This window comes from Echiichthys vipera, assembly GCF_963691815.1.
Source record: "Echiichthys vipera genome assembly, chromosome: 1".
NCBI lineage: Eukaryota > Metazoa > Chordata > Actinopteri > Perciformes > Trachinidae > Echiichthys > Echiichthys vipera.
In genome coordinates this window covers 11,265,215-11,283,527 of record NC_139826.1, presented here as the reverse complement: position 1 = coordinate 11,283,527, position 18,313 = coordinate 11,265,215, and the positions used below count along the sequence as shown (strand labels likewise).

The 18,313-nt window shown below is 44.0% G+C and overlaps 1 protein-coding gene across 2 annotated transcripts in view; it reads left to right on the top strand.

Annotated features, from left to right (window-relative positions):
• Positions 1–16,993, top strand: part of kif13ba (kinesin family member 13Ba) — a 47,941-nt gene extending 30,948 nt beyond the window's left edge. The window contains exons 10-39 of one of the 2 annotated variants that reach the window (XM_083940794.1): positions 1,241–1,353; positions 2,242–2,353; positions 2,467–2,679; positions 2,762–2,872; positions 3,054–3,188; positions 5,386–5,516; positions 5,670–5,756; positions 6,110–6,300; positions 6,409–6,688; positions 6,851–7,013; positions 7,111–7,266; positions 7,497–7,646; positions 7,833–7,958; positions 8,165–8,338; positions 8,510–8,667; positions 8,766–8,898; positions 9,023–9,178; positions 9,295–9,394; positions 9,535–9,661; positions 9,799–9,854; positions 9,946–10,070; positions 10,162–10,437; positions 10,528–10,680; positions 10,837–10,914; positions 11,008–11,055; positions 11,677–11,833; positions 12,607–12,704; positions 13,185–13,241; positions 14,813–15,401; positions 15,688–16,993. In XM_083940794.1, coding sequence (XP_083796920.1) covers positions 1,241–1,353; positions 2,242–2,353; positions 2,467–2,679; positions 2,762–2,872; positions 3,054–3,188; positions 5,386–5,516; positions 5,670–5,756; positions 6,110–6,300; positions 6,409–6,688; positions 6,851–7,013; positions 7,111–7,266; positions 7,497–7,646; positions 7,833–7,958; positions 8,165–8,338; positions 8,510–8,667; positions 8,766–8,898; positions 9,023–9,178; positions 9,295–9,394; positions 9,535–9,661; positions 9,799–9,854; positions 9,946–10,070; positions 10,162–10,437; positions 10,528–10,680; positions 10,837–10,914; positions 11,008–11,055; positions 11,677–11,833; positions 12,607–12,704; positions 13,185–13,241; positions 14,813–15,401; positions 15,688–15,893 — 4,659 coding nt within the window. In that variant the 3' untranslated portion in view covers positions 15,894–16,993. Of the gene's footprint in view, positions 1–1,240; positions 1,354–2,241; positions 2,354–2,466; positions 2,680–2,761; positions 2,873–3,053; positions 3,189–5,385; positions 5,517–5,669; positions 5,757–6,109; positions 6,301–6,408; positions 6,689–6,850; positions 7,014–7,110; positions 7,267–7,496; positions 7,647–7,832; positions 7,959–8,164; positions 8,339–8,509; positions 8,668–8,765; positions 8,899–9,022; positions 9,179–9,294; positions 9,395–9,534; positions 9,662–9,798; positions 9,855–9,945; positions 10,071–10,161; positions 10,438–10,527; positions 10,681–10,836; positions 10,915–11,007; positions 11,056–11,676; positions 11,834–12,606; positions 12,705–13,181; positions 13,242–14,812; positions 15,402–15,687 lie in introns of both variants that reach the window. The other variant, XM_083940795.1, reaches the window with a different exon arrangement.
• The last annotated feature ends 1,320 nt before the right edge of the window (positions 16,994–18,313 follow it).

Sequence of the window (18,313 nt, the reverse complement as noted above, 5' to 3'; positions counted from 1 at the left end):
ATCCAGATCAGCATCTAGCTATAAAGCAAGGAATTTCTGTCCGTGTGTGAGACTGTTATTCACATATCTCTCAAACTGTCCATCAGATCTACATCACACTTGGTAGATGTATTGCTGGAGACCAGGGGAGTGCAGTGTCAAACTATACATTTTAAACCGTACTGTAAGTCTCCCAAACAAAATAATTTTTTTCCTGGATTCTGTGGGTCCAGACAGATCTTTCCATATTGGCCACGTCCATTTGCATATTGATAGATTTTCCGCCAAAATAAAGTTTAACGTTTGCTCAAATGCTGTGGGCAGGGTTTATATTACAAAAAATGTCATATATACTGAATGCTTTGTGCTTTTGTAACCACATTTGGACATGTAGATATCATGTCTGACTGTTCCCTACAAATTTGGTGCCATTTGGCCAATAGATGACTCTTTAGCAACAGCATCTAACTATAAAGGAAGCAAGCTGTCTATGTATGTATGCATCTATGACTGTCCTTCACATATTACACCCCGACAACGCTGCCAGCAGCCTGTCCCAAACAGGCCCGCCAAACACAGGCTCTGCACTAGTACAGTCAGGGCGCACTCAGACTGTCCATCCGTACCGTGCCCAAACAGGTTTTACGGGTAAAGTCTAATTCGTCTGACCAGTGTGAGTGCAACCGCACCGCGCCTAGCTGCGGCCAGCTTGCCGGCCATGGACTGTTTGGGAGAGGTGGGCTTTTTTAAATCACGTCTGCACGTGTCCTAAGTGTCCTAGACTTCAGCTCCAAGACATTTGTCCGTCCTAGGCCAGGCTGCACATTGCAGTGTTTGTTGTCATGGCTGGCCACCCTGAATATGACAAGCTGGTGAACATTCAGTAAGGAGATAATAAGAGGGGGACAAAAGCTGGTTGCACTTTGCACTAGACAGAAATTAACTGTATGGTGCATTTTGCTACAAGACAAACAGGAAATTTTGACAGTGGAACTTATAACAGCTGTTATTGCCATGAAAAAACATGCATCCCATCTGAGTCATTCTGGAGATTGTTGGTGTAATTAATTGTGGACAATATGACCGAATGTTAAATACTGCCAGCATTAAAATTAACATAGTTTGGACAAAGTTCTCCTTTTCCCACCAAGCAGGGCATTAATCTCAAAAAGAGGGATATGCAAGTTGTGAGTTTACCAGCTGGATATACTGTAGAGAATGAAACAATAATCCGACTTTCTTTCTGTGTCTTTTTCTGCAGACGAGTGGAGAGAAGGTGAGTCGGTTGAGTTTAGTAGACTTGGCTGGAAGTGAGAGAGCAGCAAAGACTGGTGCAGCAGGGGAACGCCTAAAGGAGGGAAGCAACATCAACAAGTACGCAGTTGAACAACCACACACACACACAAACACACACACATGCATTTAAGCCCATGATTGTGTTTTCCCCATCAGGCTGTTTATGGGAGTCTTAACTCCATGTTTTTTTCCCTGGCAGTGTTAATTTCTTTCGCAAGAAAAACTGACAAACTAGTTTGTGATGTGATGTATGTGATGTTCTGCCTGTTCATTTTTGAATCCTATAGCCCTAAGAAAACATTGTTCACAATGTTCTGACACAATGGTTAATGTTCTTATTCTTTTTTTTTTCTCAAAATAAAGGGATTGGTTTAAGTGCCTTTTTAATTTAAAAAACACATGCTAGTATAGCAGTGGTATAGCCACCGCTGATATTGTATCAAATTCTGAACAATAAAAAACAACAACAATATTTCATAATAAATCGAGTATTAATAATTTGTTCTCTATTTTTGATCTCCAGTGTTCATTTATGTATATGTATAGTGAGTGAACGTGTCTGGGAAAGCTCTTGAAACAAGCTTGACATTAAGGGAGCTGTACTTGAAATACTAAACCAAAAAAATGGGCTGGAATTGCGTCCACACCGCTATCATCGTCCGCTCGCCATTAGGTGAAATAACAGCGTTTTTCATGACCATATGCACTAACATGCACTATGCCACCAAAACAAATAGAAACTCAGATTACAAAAGACACAGAGGCAGATTCTCTGCTCATGACTCCATTACTCTACTATTTATTTACTTAGCAAATATATGTGTGCTGTTAAATTAATACTTTGAATGATGAGTGCCGATCGTTTCAGTAATCCTAACACACAAATAATTGTGATACCAACCCTTGAACAGATTCATGAAATGAAATAGAAAGCACTTGACCCTAGTGTTTTTGTGTGTTTGTCAGGTCTCTCACTACGCTGGGCCTGGTGATCTCGGCGCTCGCTGAACAGGGAACAGCAAAGAACAAGAACAAGTTTGTTCCTTACAGAGACTCTGTTCTGACATGGCTACTGAAGGTACATACACAATAACCACCATTTGATCACCAGTGCTCTTTATTTTCTCATCATTTATCTCTACATCTCTCTCCTCCTTTCACTCTCTTTCTTGCGTATTTGCATTCTTCCAGGACTGTCTGGGTGGCAACAGTCGCACAGCGATGGTTGCGACTGTAAGTCCAGCAGCAGACAACTACGAGGAGACGCTATCGACGCTGCGCTATGCAGACCGAGCAAAGAGCATTGTTAACCATGCTGTTGTTAACGAAGACCCCAACGCTCGCATCATCAGGGAACTGCGGGAGGAAGTAGAGAAACTACGAGTACAACTGACTCAGGCAGAGGTGAGCTATCTTCAGAATCTTCAAAATCAGCACGGAGAAGTCTCTGCTTTCCCGTACTCATCTAATCTGCTGTTTCCTCCAGTCTTTGAAAGCTCCAGAGCTGAAAGACCGTCTGGAAGAGTCAGAAAAGTTGATTCAAGAGATGACCATCACCTGGGAGGAGAAGCTTCGCAAAACTGAGGAGATTGCACAGGTAAGACGCACAGGCGTTCTGAAAGTAATGAAACCGCACATATGATTATTAAACCACACATATTAAGTAATATACATAATCACCCCTGGCTTGATTTGTCACATTCTTGTAAAACCCAAGAATTTTTAGATATTGGATAATACGCTGTGTGAATAAGATCTTTGTCTCTGTGGGTTTATAGGAGCGCCAGAAGCAGTTAGAGAGTCTGGGTATTTCTCTCCAGTCTTCAGGGATTAAAGTTGGAGATGATAAGAGTTTTCTTGTCAACCTTAACGCCGATCCTGCCCTCAATGAACTGCTGGTGTACTACCTAAAGGTACACACACATGCACATACATGCACATACATACACTCATCATGCTTTATTTTATGTCTTGTTACTTATTTTCCCTATTTTCACACAATACCAAGTACTGGAAGGGCGGGGTGCAAAAGGGAGGACCATCACTGACTGGTCAAACACACCCAGCACTGATGCTTCAACTAGTGTAGTGCTTAATTCATTAAACAATGAAGTACTCTAGTAACGATTTAGGGCGGGGGGGGGGGGGCATTTTTCTTGGTTTGAGAACATTAGTAAGGCTTTGCTGTCGGCTTCCTAACTGATTTTAGAAAAGATAGAGAGTGAACGTGCCCTGTGAACTACAGCCTGCACAGACTAGTATGTTGAGCTTGGGTGAGGAGAGAGAGAGAGTGCGAGAGATGCATTAAAGAAATAAAACATTATTTTCTGAACTGAACAGTGGATTTACTGTGGAGACAGAAGCCCTTAGTTTCCTCCTCTGCATTTCATTCATTACAATTGACGTGCTGCAGTTATTGTCGAAGTGAAACCATTTTTTGTATTTTTAGATGAAACGGACATGCACAATGAACTGCAGACTGCAGAGTGTGTTTACAACTTCAACCACCAGCAGCCCTCATCCCGTCATGGTGCTTCTTTATACGTCAGCAGAATAATTTTCCTAATCTTCACAAGTCTTTAGATCGCTACGGAAACACAAACAACAATGAGCTGAAGGGATTTTAGAGTTAATGGAAAGGTATCCCCAGGACATAAATATCCAGAAACGTGTTGGTGGAAACACAGATTAAATTTTGAGTTCACCGTCTGTTTGACACAGTTTACATGCCATCTGACCTTTAAACATTACATCTTGACTAGAGTTGCACAGATCTGCTCTGATGAATCTGTTTGTGTACTCTTAAATCATTCATTCACCCACCCACCACCCATCCAAATTAATTATTTTTACTTTATTATTTTATATTAATCCATTTTACTGCACTTGAGAGACCTACATCCCCACAGACAGTTGAGAGTCCCTCCACCAGTCCCTGTAGGCTATGTTGCTTTTTAAACGTTGTACTGTATTCTGCCACACGGCTGATTTAAATCCAGCCCTGGGTCATGGCAAAGTATCCCTTTAAAGCTGAAGTTGGAAACTTAAAGTAACAGAATATTGATTTATATTTGATCAGTGCTGCCTAGCTTCACAGTTTAATCGGAGTTCATGAGCACTCATTGATACTGTTTCAGAGACTATACTTTTTCTCTCTCATTGTGCTGTCGGGGTATAGTGACAGTTTCATCAAATATTTAAAACTTTTTATAGAAAGTTACCAACTATGGTTTTTTGCAGCAAAACTAAAAACTTAAGTTATAAACTTGACAGAAGAAGCTTATGAAATAATGAATGAGGATGCTGTTGTCGAATATAAAATGTGGGCGGCAGCACTGGGCATCAATTGGAGTCTGTAAAAGTGCATGACAACCCTGTGAAAATCGGGAGACAGAAAATATCGTATTTTTAAGCTGAATGAAGCGTGATTGAGCATCAAAACAGAGATCTGAATCAAATATTTCGCCATGTCTTCAGGCAGTCAGCTTCATATTTTTAGTGAGGGGACCATGTTTGCTGTAAACCAGGCTGGGAGAGTTTATTGGACCTATTACTATGATCTCATTCAATTTTAACTAATCTCAACTCAAATCTTTACACATGCACACGATATGATTTTTAAAAAAGGAAGTCGCATTTTCTGAGTCAGTTGTCATCTGACAGTGGGTGCCTTTGGAAAAAAAATGTTTTGTGTGTTGGAAAAGCCTCAAGACAGGAATTATACCAAATTTTAAAGCAGAAGACTACTTTAAAGAAAAAACAATCAAGTTGGTGTTTTATAGGCCCGAAGAGAACAGATAAAGTCATATCCACACATACCAGCACCGCCCTGACACGCACAACGGCACCCAGATGGAAATAATCATCGGTTGTTCACATCAGACCAGTTTTGCTCATCGGCCAATACCGATATGATTGCCCATATATTGTGCATCCCTAAAGACTGTAACTTCAGGGGCAAATAAAGGGTCAGTAATTGCAATTCTGACAAAACTGGATACACTTTATAAACTTGTAGGCTTTGCTCTTGTGTAGGCTTTGCTCCAGTAGGCTTGACCCTGTCACATTTATTTAATTGTCCGACTCTCAGCTGATAACGTTGTGTCTCAGGAACACACAAAGGTGGGCTCGGCAGACTCTCAGGACATCCAGCTGTGCGGGATGGGTATCCAGGCAGAGCACTGTGTCATCGACATTACGGCGGATACTGCAGTCGTCCTCACCCCCTACCGCAATGCCAGGTAAGGAGCACAAACATCAGACCCAAAGTCCCTGCTGAGTGATGATAACACACACCTTCAGCATGAGAGTTAAGAATTCTTTTACCACTTGAGACATTGTTGCATCTGTTTTTAACAGTAAATCCTGTCATTGCTGTCTTTGTTGTGTTACAGGACGTGTGTTAATGGGTCCCCAGTGACCAGCGCTCTGCAGCTTCACCATGGTGACCGAATCTTCTGGGGAAACAACCACTTCTTCAGGTAATTTTATACACATCCAATGTTTGTAGGTTTAAATATTTGTCCCTCATACTTTTTCATATGATAAAACATTACTCAATATTTCCATAAATAATTTTGTAATTTGCACCTGCTTTAAATACACAAATCTTTTATATTATGTTCTATTTTTAGTCAGTTTGTTGAAGTTTTTGTTTGATTACACCCAGTTCCTCTTAATCTCAAAGTTGCATCACTTCCTATCAGTGTCCTGTAGCAGCTCCCAGCAGGAATGATTTAAGATAAAATTCCCTAGTCACTGACAATTAAGTTATTGCAAATCAACCAACTGATGCCAAAGATTACAGTCATTTAACTGCACATCCTACCTGCAGGATCAACCTGCCTAAACGGCGCTCTCGTGGAGCTGATGAGGAAGAGGGTGAGGGTGGCGTGATGAAGAACAGTGGCAGCAGTGAGCAGCTGGATGCAGATGGGGACACGGCCAGCGAAGTGTCCAGTGAAGTCAGCTTCTCCTATGAGTTTGCCCAGACAGAGGTCATGATGAAGGCCCTGGGCAATAATGGTAAGTATGCGTGAAGGAAAGTTATATATCTATAATCTGCTTAAACAAGAACATAGGTGAGTTTATTCTCCCGTCTGTGTTTTCTGACTGCTCTATGTGACTTGTTAGACCCCATGCAAGCAGTCCTGCAGTCTCTGGAGAGGCAGCATGAAGAAGAGAAGCGTTCTGCTCTGGAGCGACAGAGACAAATGTACGAGCTGGAACTCCAGCAGCTGCGCAAGAAGCTGAGCCCGGACCGTCTGTCCACCGGCACCTCTGGAGGGCCGGCGTCTGGCCAGCAAGGTCCAGGACAGCAGTCTCACTACCGCAGCCTGGAGAGACTCAGTATGGGAGGGATGAGTCATTCAACCAGCGCTCAGAGCAGACTGAGGCAGTGGAATGAGGACAGGTGTGTGTGTGCGTGTGTGCGTGTGTGCGTGTGTGCGTGTGTGCGTGCGTGCGTGTGTGTGTGTGCGCACGCGTTTTATGTTACTGTGGCTATAAATGCAAACTAAACACCTCCTTATATTACCTTGACCTCTTCTTCTCTGCCACCTCCTCTGTCCTTCAGAGAGGTGTTGTTGGTTAGGAGTCTGCGGCGGTTGAGGGAGCAGATAGTGAGGGCCAACCTTCTGGTGCAAGAAGCCTGTTTCATCTCTGAGGAGCTGGAGCGACACACCGAGTACAGAGTCACTCTGCAGATCCCATCGGACAACCTCAACGCAAATCGCAAGGTCTGTCTCACACACCAGCACACTAATGCACAGATTTCCTGTCTTCTATTTTTACCAATTATTATGTGTGTGTGTGTGTGTGTGTGTCTTTGTGTAGAGGGATGCAGTGCTCAGTGAACCTGCAATTCAGGTTCGACGTCGGTGTCGAGGGAAGCAGATCTGGAGTTTAGAGAAGATGGAGAACCGTCTGGTTGACATGAGAGAGCTGTACCAAGAGTGGCAGGACTACAACATCCATCACCAAGACAACCCAGTGAGTTAGCTTGACCAATTTGCTGTGTAAAGTCTCACAAAAACCCTGCCAGGGCACTAAGCAAGCCCTGTCAGTCAGTAAACAGAACTAACAAATACAGTAAAGGACAAATATTAACCCTTTGGTCAGCTAACGGAATCATAAATTATTCTTGTGGTTAAAACTTCTCAGTAAAAAAAAAAAGGTGCTCCTGTGTTGTATTCCACATTCTCCTTTTTTTCCTTGTTCAGATGATGCGCTCATATTTCCGTCGAGCAGACCCATTCTTTGACGAGCAGGAAAACCACAGTCTGATCGGAGTTGCAAATGTCTTCCTTTCCTGTCTCTTCTATGATGTTAAGCTGCAGTACGCTGTTCCCATCATCAACCAGAAGGGGGAGGTAGGTCGTCTCGATGGTTATTGAAGTTATTTGCATCTCTACCTCTTATTTGCATCTGTTGTCCTGAATGTCCATCTCTTTGACATGAGAATCGGAGCACGGTAGACAAAGCCTTGAGTAGACAGACATAGGTATGGATTGGTTAGAGGTGTTTTTTATGTTTTGCCTCTCCTCTCCTGTGGTCAGGTTGCTGGCCGTCTTCATGTGGAGGTGGTGAGGGTTGGAGGGGGATTAGAGGACAACATGGCTGGAGGAGATGAAGCCGACAACAACCAAGACAGTGAGGTCCAGGATCGTAAACTGGTCTGCATGGTAAGACACACAGATCATCAGTGACTGGCACATTATCTCTGTTATGCAGACCTGGGTCAGTCACTAGTTTAAAATCGTTAAACTCAAATGGGACTTATTGCAGGAATGTTGTATTAGACTGCTTTAGTTTTTAGCTTAGTGTACCTAATAGCCTGAGAAGATATGTGTTAATGTTTGACTCACTTTTGACATGTGTTCTTATACAGATTAAGATCCTGCAGGCTACTGGTCTTCCCCAGTTCTTGTCCAACTTTGTCTTCTGTCAGTATTCATTCTGGGACCAGCCTGAGCCCATAATCGTGGCTCCTGAAGTAGATCCATCGTCCTCGTCGCCCAGCACAAAGGACCCACACTGCATGGTGGTGTTTGACAGCTGCAAGGTGAAGCCTGGGAGGGAGGCGGTGGATCAAAAGTCAAGATTTAATGCTTTAATGAACTCATTTTGGGTTTAATTGCTATTGTGTTGAACAATTCTTTATATAAAAGTTGCTGGGAGGGACTGGTCAGGTATATGTTGTTGGTATAAGACTGATCTTTCTTTGGCCCTTTAGGAGGTGGCAGTGTCGGTATCAGAGGATTTTATCGAATACCTGACTGAAGGGGCAGTTGCCATTGAAGTATTTGGACACAGACAGGCTGATGCAGGAAGAAACCCCGCCCTGTGGGATCTCAGTATCATCCAGGCCAAGACACGCACGCTTCGAGACAGGTAAACACACTTTGCATTTGTCTTTGCTTTCCAGGAACTGATGAAAATCCAATGCAATGCTGTTGCCCCGAAGTGCTGATAAGTGTTCATTTTTATAGGTGGAGTGAAGTAACTCGTCGCCTGGAGCTGTGGATTCAAATCCTGGAGATAAACGACAACGGAGACTTTGTCCCAGTGGAAGTTGTTCCTGCTAGAGATGTTCGGACAGGGGGGATCTTCCAGCTTCGGCAGGTAGGAATAAGCCCTAACACAACCACAGTCAGCCTGGTCACAGCGGGTGGAACTAGCGAACTTCATCTGAAAAGGCCAACTTCTAAAAATTCTAAATATTCTCACACTAATATCCTGTCTTCAGGGTCAGTCGAGGCGAATCCAGGTTGACGTGCGTTCAGTTCAGGACTCCGGCACCATGCCTCTGATAGCAGAAATACTGCTCGCAGTGTCAGTAGGCTGTGTGGAGATCAGGAACACCACAACAAACCAGGAAGGAGATGAGATGGACAGTTATCAGGTAGATCAATGTAATACAGCTCTGTCTGCTGTCTGTTTGCCTGCTTCACTAAGTCTTATATTGACTTACGAGTCACCTGAAACTGAAGATGATTAACTGACGGGTTTATTGTACAGGAAAGGGACCTGGAACGTTTGCGGCGGCAGTGGTTAGCTGCTCTCACCAAGAGACAGGAATACCTCGACCAGCACTTGCAGAGCCTGGTCAGCAAAGCAGGTAATGCCTTAACACACACGCACACACACGAGTATGCAAACATTCATAAATACACGATTAAAACATAATCTGTAACACTGGCCTCTCCCAGGGTTGTGGTGATACAGCTTGTGTTTAAAGTTTGAGTGTTGTGTGTACAGAAAAGACAGAGGATGACGTTGAGAGAGAGGCCCAGCTGCTGGAGTGGCGCTTGACTCTGACGGAGGAGAGAAATGCTGTCATGGTGCCCTCTGCTGGCAGCGGCATTCCTGGAGCACCTGCTGAATGGTATGACCGATGTCACAATGGAAGTGTGTGTGTCTCTGATTTTATTTAATATTTCATTGTGATTGCCTAAACTCGACTTCTGTGAGAGACAGACAAGCATGTTTGTTGAGCACAGTGTGACGGATGTTTATTCACAGGGTCCCTCTGCCAGGCATGGAGACTCATACTCCTGTCCTCTTCCTGAACCTCAAACGTAAGTCACTTCTTTGCTAAATAATGTATGCTCGCTCACGTGTTTTTCTACTCACAGGCTAATTTACAATGTTTTCTACTGGTTTTCCCAGCTGATGACCTCAGCTCTCAAGACCAGTTTGAGGTTCCTGAGGCCGGAGGATGGGATGCCACCCTGAGTGGGGAAGATGAGGACGACTTCTTTGACCTGCAGATCGTCAAACACTACGATGGAGAGGTGAGGCTGGACCTGCGTGAGCATTTTCTTTTTTTCTTAAAGAAAATTCTCCATTAGAGAAACCGTTAAATTGCGTTTGTTGACCCTGCAGGTCAAAGCAGAGGCATCCTGGGACTCTACCGTCCATGAGTGCCCTCAGCTCAGCCGTGGGGGAGCATGGCCGGAGCAGCGGGTATACCTGACAGTTCGAGTGGTGGTTCAGCTCAGCCACCCTGCCGACATGCAGCTGGTCCTGAGAAAGAGGATCTGTGTCAATGTTAACCCGGGCCGCCAGGGTTTTGCACACAACTTTCTCAAGAGGATGTCCACACGCAGCACCATACCTGGCTGTGGGCTCACCTTCGAAGTGGTCTCCAACATCCCTGGGGTAAGGCCAGGGGAAAAATCAGACATTTAGAGTTTTGCCCGAGAAACCTTTAGCAGATCACTAAACATTAATCTTCTGATGTTTTTTTAGGATGCCCCTGGTTCAGAGGACAGGGAGATGCTGGCCAACCTCGCCGCCAGCGCACACAACAGCCAATCAGCTGATGACGAGGCGGCAATTGAGAAATACCTCCGCAGTGTCCTCAGTCTGGAGAACATCCTGACTCTGGATAGACTCAGACAGGTTGGTGAAGCAGACATAAATCAGATCCATTGATGCTAGGCAGGCAAGCAGTCATAAAGATTATGTGAAGTTTTATCACACAGCAGTCAAAAGATTGTATTTCCACTACTTTTTCCTAATGTCCTAATGTGCTGAAAATGTGCTGTGTGTTTTTAGGAGGTGGCAGTAAAGGAGCAACTGACGAGCCGAGGGAAGAGCAACAGACGGAGCATAAGTTCACCTTCTGTCCACAGGGTAAAGCACACATACAATGCCATCACACTACACTGCAAGACAATGCAATAAATGATTTATCTCAATACACTCTCTCTGTCCTTCCATCCTCAGCTGTCTGGAAGTAGACAAGACCTGTCCACAACCTGCCTGGACGATAAGGTACTTTTCATGCCTGCGCGCCGCTGACAGCTCAAGAATTACCACACCAATTATGGCAAAATGTCCCACACATGTTTAATAGAACAAAATAATAAAGTGATGACAGTTAATATCTAAAAGGTGAAATCATAATGTCTCTGTCCATAACTCAAGAACAGAAGGAGAGACATTTGGTCAGATACTGAATTGGTGACACTGATGTTGAAATTGTAGTGATTGTATAAATGTTCTATATAAAGCTTCCATGTTTCACCAAATAAATACACTTAGTACAGTAAAGTCTTGATACCACATGAGTCTGGACAGACATGAATGTAAACTACAACTTGACTGGTTGGCCATGGCAGCAATTCTACTTGCTTCATGCCTCTGTGGGTTGACTGTTCTCAGTTGGTAAATAATGAGTGAATGATTAAGTTCAAATAGTTTGTGAATAATTGTGGATCCAGTTAATTATTAGTCTGACGTAAATAACCAACAAGACATACCTGCCACTTACTGTTTAGAGCAGCAAATGTGAAAACTTAAGCAGACCAAATGTCAAGTATCAGGTTAGCTCTGACGCCATATTTTAATATTTTTTTAAACCAATGCCTTGTCATCTTTCTGTCTGTTTCTCAGGGTCGATGGGAGAGTCAGCAGGATATCTTCATGCCTTCTCAGTTTCACCGCACCCTCCCCCGGCCCGCCTCTTCCCCTTCCACCTACTCCACCTCCCCTTCTTCGTCCCCTACTCCCTTCGGCATGACACCCCCACAGAACCAGGAACCAGAGCCAGGTAAACCTCCTCCCTGACCCCTCCTCTCCCCGTCCTTTCTTCTCTCCTCTACCATACATTACATGTCACTTTTCCTCCACGCTTCCAACTCTTTCTCTTCTTTCACTTCTTTCATCCTCCTCTCTTTTTCTTTCCCAATGGGTTCATCCATTTCTACTCTATGCTGATCTCAATAATACTTTGAGCTTAATCGTGAGACTCCACTCCTTCTGTGTGATGTTGCTAAAGTATACCTGTGTATGTTCCCTTTCTTCCCAGCAAACGTAATATATCCCTTCCTACCTGCTCCTTTTGGTGTCTTTTACATCCATTTCTGACCTTCTTTATGTAACACGATGTGAGCTTCTCACTCCTCATATTCATTACTTAAGCTTTTCAGTTTGTCTGGTCTGATTAATCTGAATATCTCATTGTGATTTCTTGTGCTTTAGATTAATTCTGTTCACAAAAATGAACAGAATTAATAATTGGTTTAGTAGTTTCAGTCTCACAGTCCAGTGATTAGGATGTTTTTTTTAATCACATTGTTATCGCTAAATCAACCGTCTGTGTGTCTTATGGCCGGCAGATGTCTCCTTCTTTCAGTCTGTCACTGTGCCGTGGGCTTTTTGCCATTTCCTGGACTCTCTTTCAACTCTCTGTCTTAATCTTTTCACACGTCCTCCTCTACCTCCCACACCTGCTCCTCTTTCCTCGCTTCTTTCCCTCCTCCTCCCTCCACTCCTCCCACCCTCCCCCAGGTCGTTCAGGACTTGCTGCCTCTTATCTTTCAGTTAAGGCCCTCGTTCCTCAGATGCCCAAACTGCTCAAGTCTCTGTTTCCAGCGCGAGACGACAAGAAGGAGCTGAGGCCTTCGCCACTCAACCAGCAGGTCAGCAAAGACAGTGTAGTCAAGCTTTATAGAACTGTGTAAATGGTAGAGCAGGGTGGGATGGGATTCAGTTAGGGCGCACTCGCACTGTCCATCCGTACCGTGACCAAGCATCTTTCACGGCTAAAGTCTAGTTCGTTTGACCAGTGTGAGTGCAAACGTACCGCGCCAAGGCGTTTGGGAGAGGTGGGCTTTTGTAAAGCACGCTCAGGCAGTGTGAGTACAAACGGGCCTGGGCCGCGGGGGGAGAGGGAGGGGGGGACAAGTACCCTAAAGCACGGGGCTCGGTACGGACGGACAGTGTGAGTGCACCCTCAGAGAAATAAAGAAAAAATATTTATAAATAGTAGTAAATTGATGAATAAATGCTAGAATAGTTCAACTAATATATTTCAAGGTCTGGCAGCAAGGCGAGAGTACAAGACTGCATACATGTGCCAGTGTTGTCATGTTGTGATCTTGTTTGTCGTTGCCCAGCAGCATGTTCCTCGTATCATGACATCAGGAGGGGACGACTCTCGAAGCAAGGCTGAGATGGTGAGATTGAGCCCCTTCCCCTCAGACGTGTCTGCTGTTTGGTCTCACATTGTGTTTATGTAATAATTGGATTTGATCTATAGTGGTTTTATTTGGTGCAAAAGTTTTTGAGTATTTGTAATTTGATCAAATAGTTTTGTGGATAACCACTGCAGTTTTCATCAGTCTTGAAAGATGCAAAACATCGACCTAATTATTTGAAATGTTTTCAATACTTATTTTCTGCATTATCGATCCTCTCTACTCTAAAACAGTGAGTTATCACTGACAACACAACCACACCGTTGCAGTAGCCCCACCTACTCTCACTCACCCACAGTGCTGTCTTCTTGCCTTATTTGCTCTGGTTGAACGTAATCATTTGGGGTTTTTGTTAGCTGGTGGTGTTGGCTCATTAAAGATGCCAAGTACAGAGCTTCCACGTGCATTATGGTTGACAAAGGAAACAGCAGAAGTGCTGTTTGGAAATACTTTGAGGCAAATGGACATGGAAAGACAAAGGATACAAGGAAGTCTACACTGGAGATCAATAATTGGAAATCAAATTATTAATACTTTATTTATGCTGAACTATTGTTATTCAGAATTTGATAGAATATCAGCTGTGTCTGTACCACTGCTGTACTAGCATGTTTTTTTAAATAACCAAAGAACTTGAAAAAACAGTGAGCAAAGTTAGAGAACATTAACCATTGTGTCAGAAGAGAAGATTTAAACTGTTTTCTTCTATAGATTTCAAAAATGAAGAGGAAGTGTAGAGGCCACAGCTTTGAATGACTTCAGCACATCTAGTCCCACAGGACATCACTAGTTTCTCACACTGCTCTGGTTTGATCTTGGTCCATTCTTCTTCAGTCTCTTCCACAGTTCAGTAACTGTAGTGGGTTTCTTAGACAGTACTTTGTCACCAAGGATTTTCCAGAGATTCTCTATTCTCTACAATACTTTGTTCTCCAAGTTTGATCTCCAGTGTATATTATCCCCATGGTATCGGATATTTATATTTTTCAAGGTATTGTATCTAAGTTAGAAAATCCAGGGACATGAGATCTTCTATTGCTATCACTTTAAAGGGTCACTAAACAAAATATGGCCAAAAGTAAAGCAGCAGAGGCTGAGAAATACAAAATTTTAGTAAATTTCAAGCTTCAGAGACTCTGGATCCAGTGATGCAGCAGTTTCGTTTTGTCTGACCCTTCTCTGGTAAATATACCTACATCTTTTAAACGCCACACTCCCAGTTTGTAACACACATGTTCTGTGACAACAGTACCCTATAATTCACAGTACTGTGGTTTTTGCAGTAACATAAATGTATTTTGTTCCTAAGGCCCGTTCATGTCTTTACGCATTAGCCCAAACGCCGAGTGTGTCTTTTGGGCTGTAGGCCAGTTTGTGGCTCCAAATGTTTTCATGGGGCACATTACAGAACCCTAGTCTTTGTGTTACCTAATTGGTCCAAAAGTTGATTTTGATAAAGTTGATTATTATTGCTGATGACTGTTTTGTTGTTTTGCCTTGTCTGCATGCTCTCGTCTGTCCCTCTGTTCCTGTGGCAACCGACCCTGTAGACTGCTATTCTACGGCCCCCAACCAAAGACAGACGGGCAGAGTTCCCAGAGGTCCCTCCTCTTCCTGTGCATGACCCGCATGACATCACCCCCCTCAGCCCCCTAAGCCAGTCATCAAGCGGCTACTTCTCCAGTAGTGTCTCTACGGTTACCCTGTCTGACGTTCTCCAACCTTCCTCCTCGTCTTCCTCTCTCCTGGCTGCTGAGACTACATTACCCACAAACCCGCAGCAGCGTGCTGACAGGAACGATGTTGTCACCTCTCCTTCTCAGTGCGGCACCAAGATAGCCGTCGTCGCTCCACCCGCTTCCCACAGCTCAGCCAATCACAACAACGTCACTGCAGAGAACTCATGCTCTGAACACAAGCTGGTTGACTCAGGAGGAGGAGGAGGAGGAGGCGGCTTTGAGAGGCTGGAGATCTTTGTGGATGAGGAAGAGCGAAGCCATGATGACGTACTGCCTGATTGGCTGACAGAAGGGGCGTATGTTACAGTAGGAAGCAATAAGGCCGGGACAGTGCGCTACATGGGAACGACGCAGTTTGCTGAAGGAGTGTGGGTGGGGGTGGAGCTGGACACCCCTGTAGGTAGGTACACAGATAAAGGGTCAGTTCATCATCAGAGAAACCACTTCATCCAACATTTTTAGAGTAAAAGAGCAGTGGTCATTTCAAAAGATAATCTTGCTGCATGCAACACTATACTGTAGTTTTGAAATAATAACAAATACTTTCTGAATGATCAGTTCAGCTGAGCCTTGGTTGGCTCCTCTGTTGATATACTGCCTTTGTTTAGTGTAGCATATTACAGTGCATATTATAGTGCAAAATGACAGGATTAATGGTGATAACCTCCCTAATTTTCTCCCTGCAGGTAAAAATGACGGTTCAGTCGAAGGTCATCGGTATTTCCACTGTAAACCGGGTTACGGGGTGCTGGTTCGCCCGGACCGCCTGTCCTGCCGCGATCGGACCAGCCGGCGCACGGGAGACTTCACTGCTCCCGCCCATGTCCCCGTCTTGCGAGGAGAAGCCATTGTTGCCCGGCGGGGGGAGAATCGCAAGTCCTGGAGCAGTTGAGACAAGGAAAGTAGGAGATGGATGGGAGAGATGAACTCCCCACAGTCCTCCTCCTCCTCCTCCTCCACCACCACCTCTTCCTCTCCTCCCAGCTATGCAACAGGCTCACACATCCGGCTGACCCTCTGCCTACGCTCCTACAGTATAGTCTAAACGTACACTCACTACATCCATTCACAAGTAATGGACAGGAGTAGAATAATGAAGAGACTTTTCAGAAAGAAATGCAAGTAAGTTTTTGAAAGACTATGCAGAAAATATAGAAGTCCATGAAAGGACTATTTATCATGTGGGAAGATGATGCTGAATGAACGGCGGTCAGTGGGAAGACTGCTGTGAGTAAACGGAAGTGGGTGCAGACTCAGTTGTGTTTGATGTGTCGGAGCTATGCAGGGGTTTGGATTGGACGCTGCAAACCGCATCATTAGCCTCAGAGATGTTCTCTGAGCAGATTATACAGGGATGCAAACAAGTCACACTGTAGGCAGGAGTCACTTTGGGATCGAAAAAAACAGAAGGAATTGCCTTCATCTTTTCCACTTCGATGATCAGTTATTCTTAGGATTCATAGCTACTAAAAAAATCAAGACACTGTGTCCATTCTGGTTTAAATCCACATTCTTCAAGCTGAAAACACTAAATGGAGAATATTGAATTGTCTTTTAGTGTCTCTTTTTTTATCCACCCCAATTGGGGTCACGGTGACAGAAATCTCAAACCATGCCAGTCATTCTTTGTGACAATGTGTTTGCATCCCTGGATATAAAAAAAATCTCATCCCGGTAGTCCTGAGACTCTTATGTCCCACAATCCCCTGCTCCGGCTGCCACTCCTCTGAACTCTCTCGATCTACAGACTGACTTGTTTGGGATTCGTCTGCTCCTCCTGGATTCCTTCTTTTTTCTTTTGAAAACAGAAGATCCTCCCAGAATGTGCCTTCACCATGGCTTGGTTTGCATTTGTTATTTCTGTATATTTCATTTCTGTTAGCTGTGTTTGTGTTGAAGAGAATGCCTTGTGCTAAGTGTGAGGTGATCTCAGGGACTGTAGAGGGGAAAGGACTAGGAGGGGTCGGTGCGCGTGTGTGTGTTTGTGTGTGTGTGTGTGTGTGTGTGTGTGTGTGTGTGTGTGTGTGTGTGTGTGTGTGTGTGTGTGTGTGTGTGTGTGTGTGTGTGTGTGTGTGTGTGTGTGTGTGTGTGTGTGTGTGTGTGTGTGTGTGTGTGTGTGTGTGTGTGTGTGTGTGTGTGTGTGTGTGTGTGTGTGTGTGTGTGTGTGTGTGTGTGTGTGTAAATGTTGTACAGTGTTGCCCTGTGTGCACAAATGAGTTCATATTGTCGTAGTCATGTTGATGTTGAAGATAATGTGTTAAGCAGGAAAAGTTGTGTCCCTGTTGGACAAAGCCACTTTGGGAGCAAGTTGTTTGTACTGGGAGGCTTTAAAAGCCGATTTTGCACTGGAGACGTTGTTGAAGAAGAAGAAGAAGAAGAAGTACCTGTATGTAAGTAGAACGTGTCTGTGGTCATGTGGGGCAGTGAGACAGAGAGGTAGACGAGTGAAAACGGATTCCTCGAACCAACTAGTAGCGAAAATGGTTTGGATGACTATCAGAGCGGGCCACCCGGATGTCCATTCTGTTGTTGGTTGGCTGCCAGTTTGCTGGTTGTTCTCTGTGACTGACGTGGTCACCAGAGGGCGCTGTAGTTCTGGTGTTGTCGGTGGGAATGGGCATGTGTATGTGTTGAGAAAAAAAGAAAGTGAGATGGACACGTATTTCGCGCTCGAGTAGAGAATCGATTTGCTTCTAGGCATTTCATTTGTTTTTAAAATCATCTAGTTTTTATCTTTTATTTCCAAATGACAGGAGAACTGAAAGGAGTGGGAGAGCTGTGTTTTGGGAGAGTTTCAATCTAGAAAGCAGCTCTGACTGAATGAACATTCCTGGCATGTCTGTCCAAGAAAATACAAGATGATGTGGCAGATTGTTTTTTAAATTAGTTTTTTATTGAACGTCACATTCCAGAGGGACCTTGCGGTGACCTTATTCTTTGTGGAAAAACATTAGCAGTACACCACACACAGCACCCTGCCATACTTCATGTGTACCATCCATTCATGAAGAATGTAGACAGAATGCACCAGTGTAATGTGAAAATTGAGTTTACTCATCATGAGTAGTACTACCCAGTCTGTAAAAACAGATGCACGTTCGGCCACGACGAAACATAGCATGGCGTTCGTTTAAATGGAAACGGTGGTGCATTGAACACCATGTGTTTTAGGCAAGCGTTACAACTATGGCAGACGTTGTTATTACTAAAGTATATATTTAATACGTTTATTAAAATCTAATCCCCTCTCATGTGAGTGGGGGATGAAATCATTTTCATGTAATGGAGAATATTTTATATTTATATATGGAA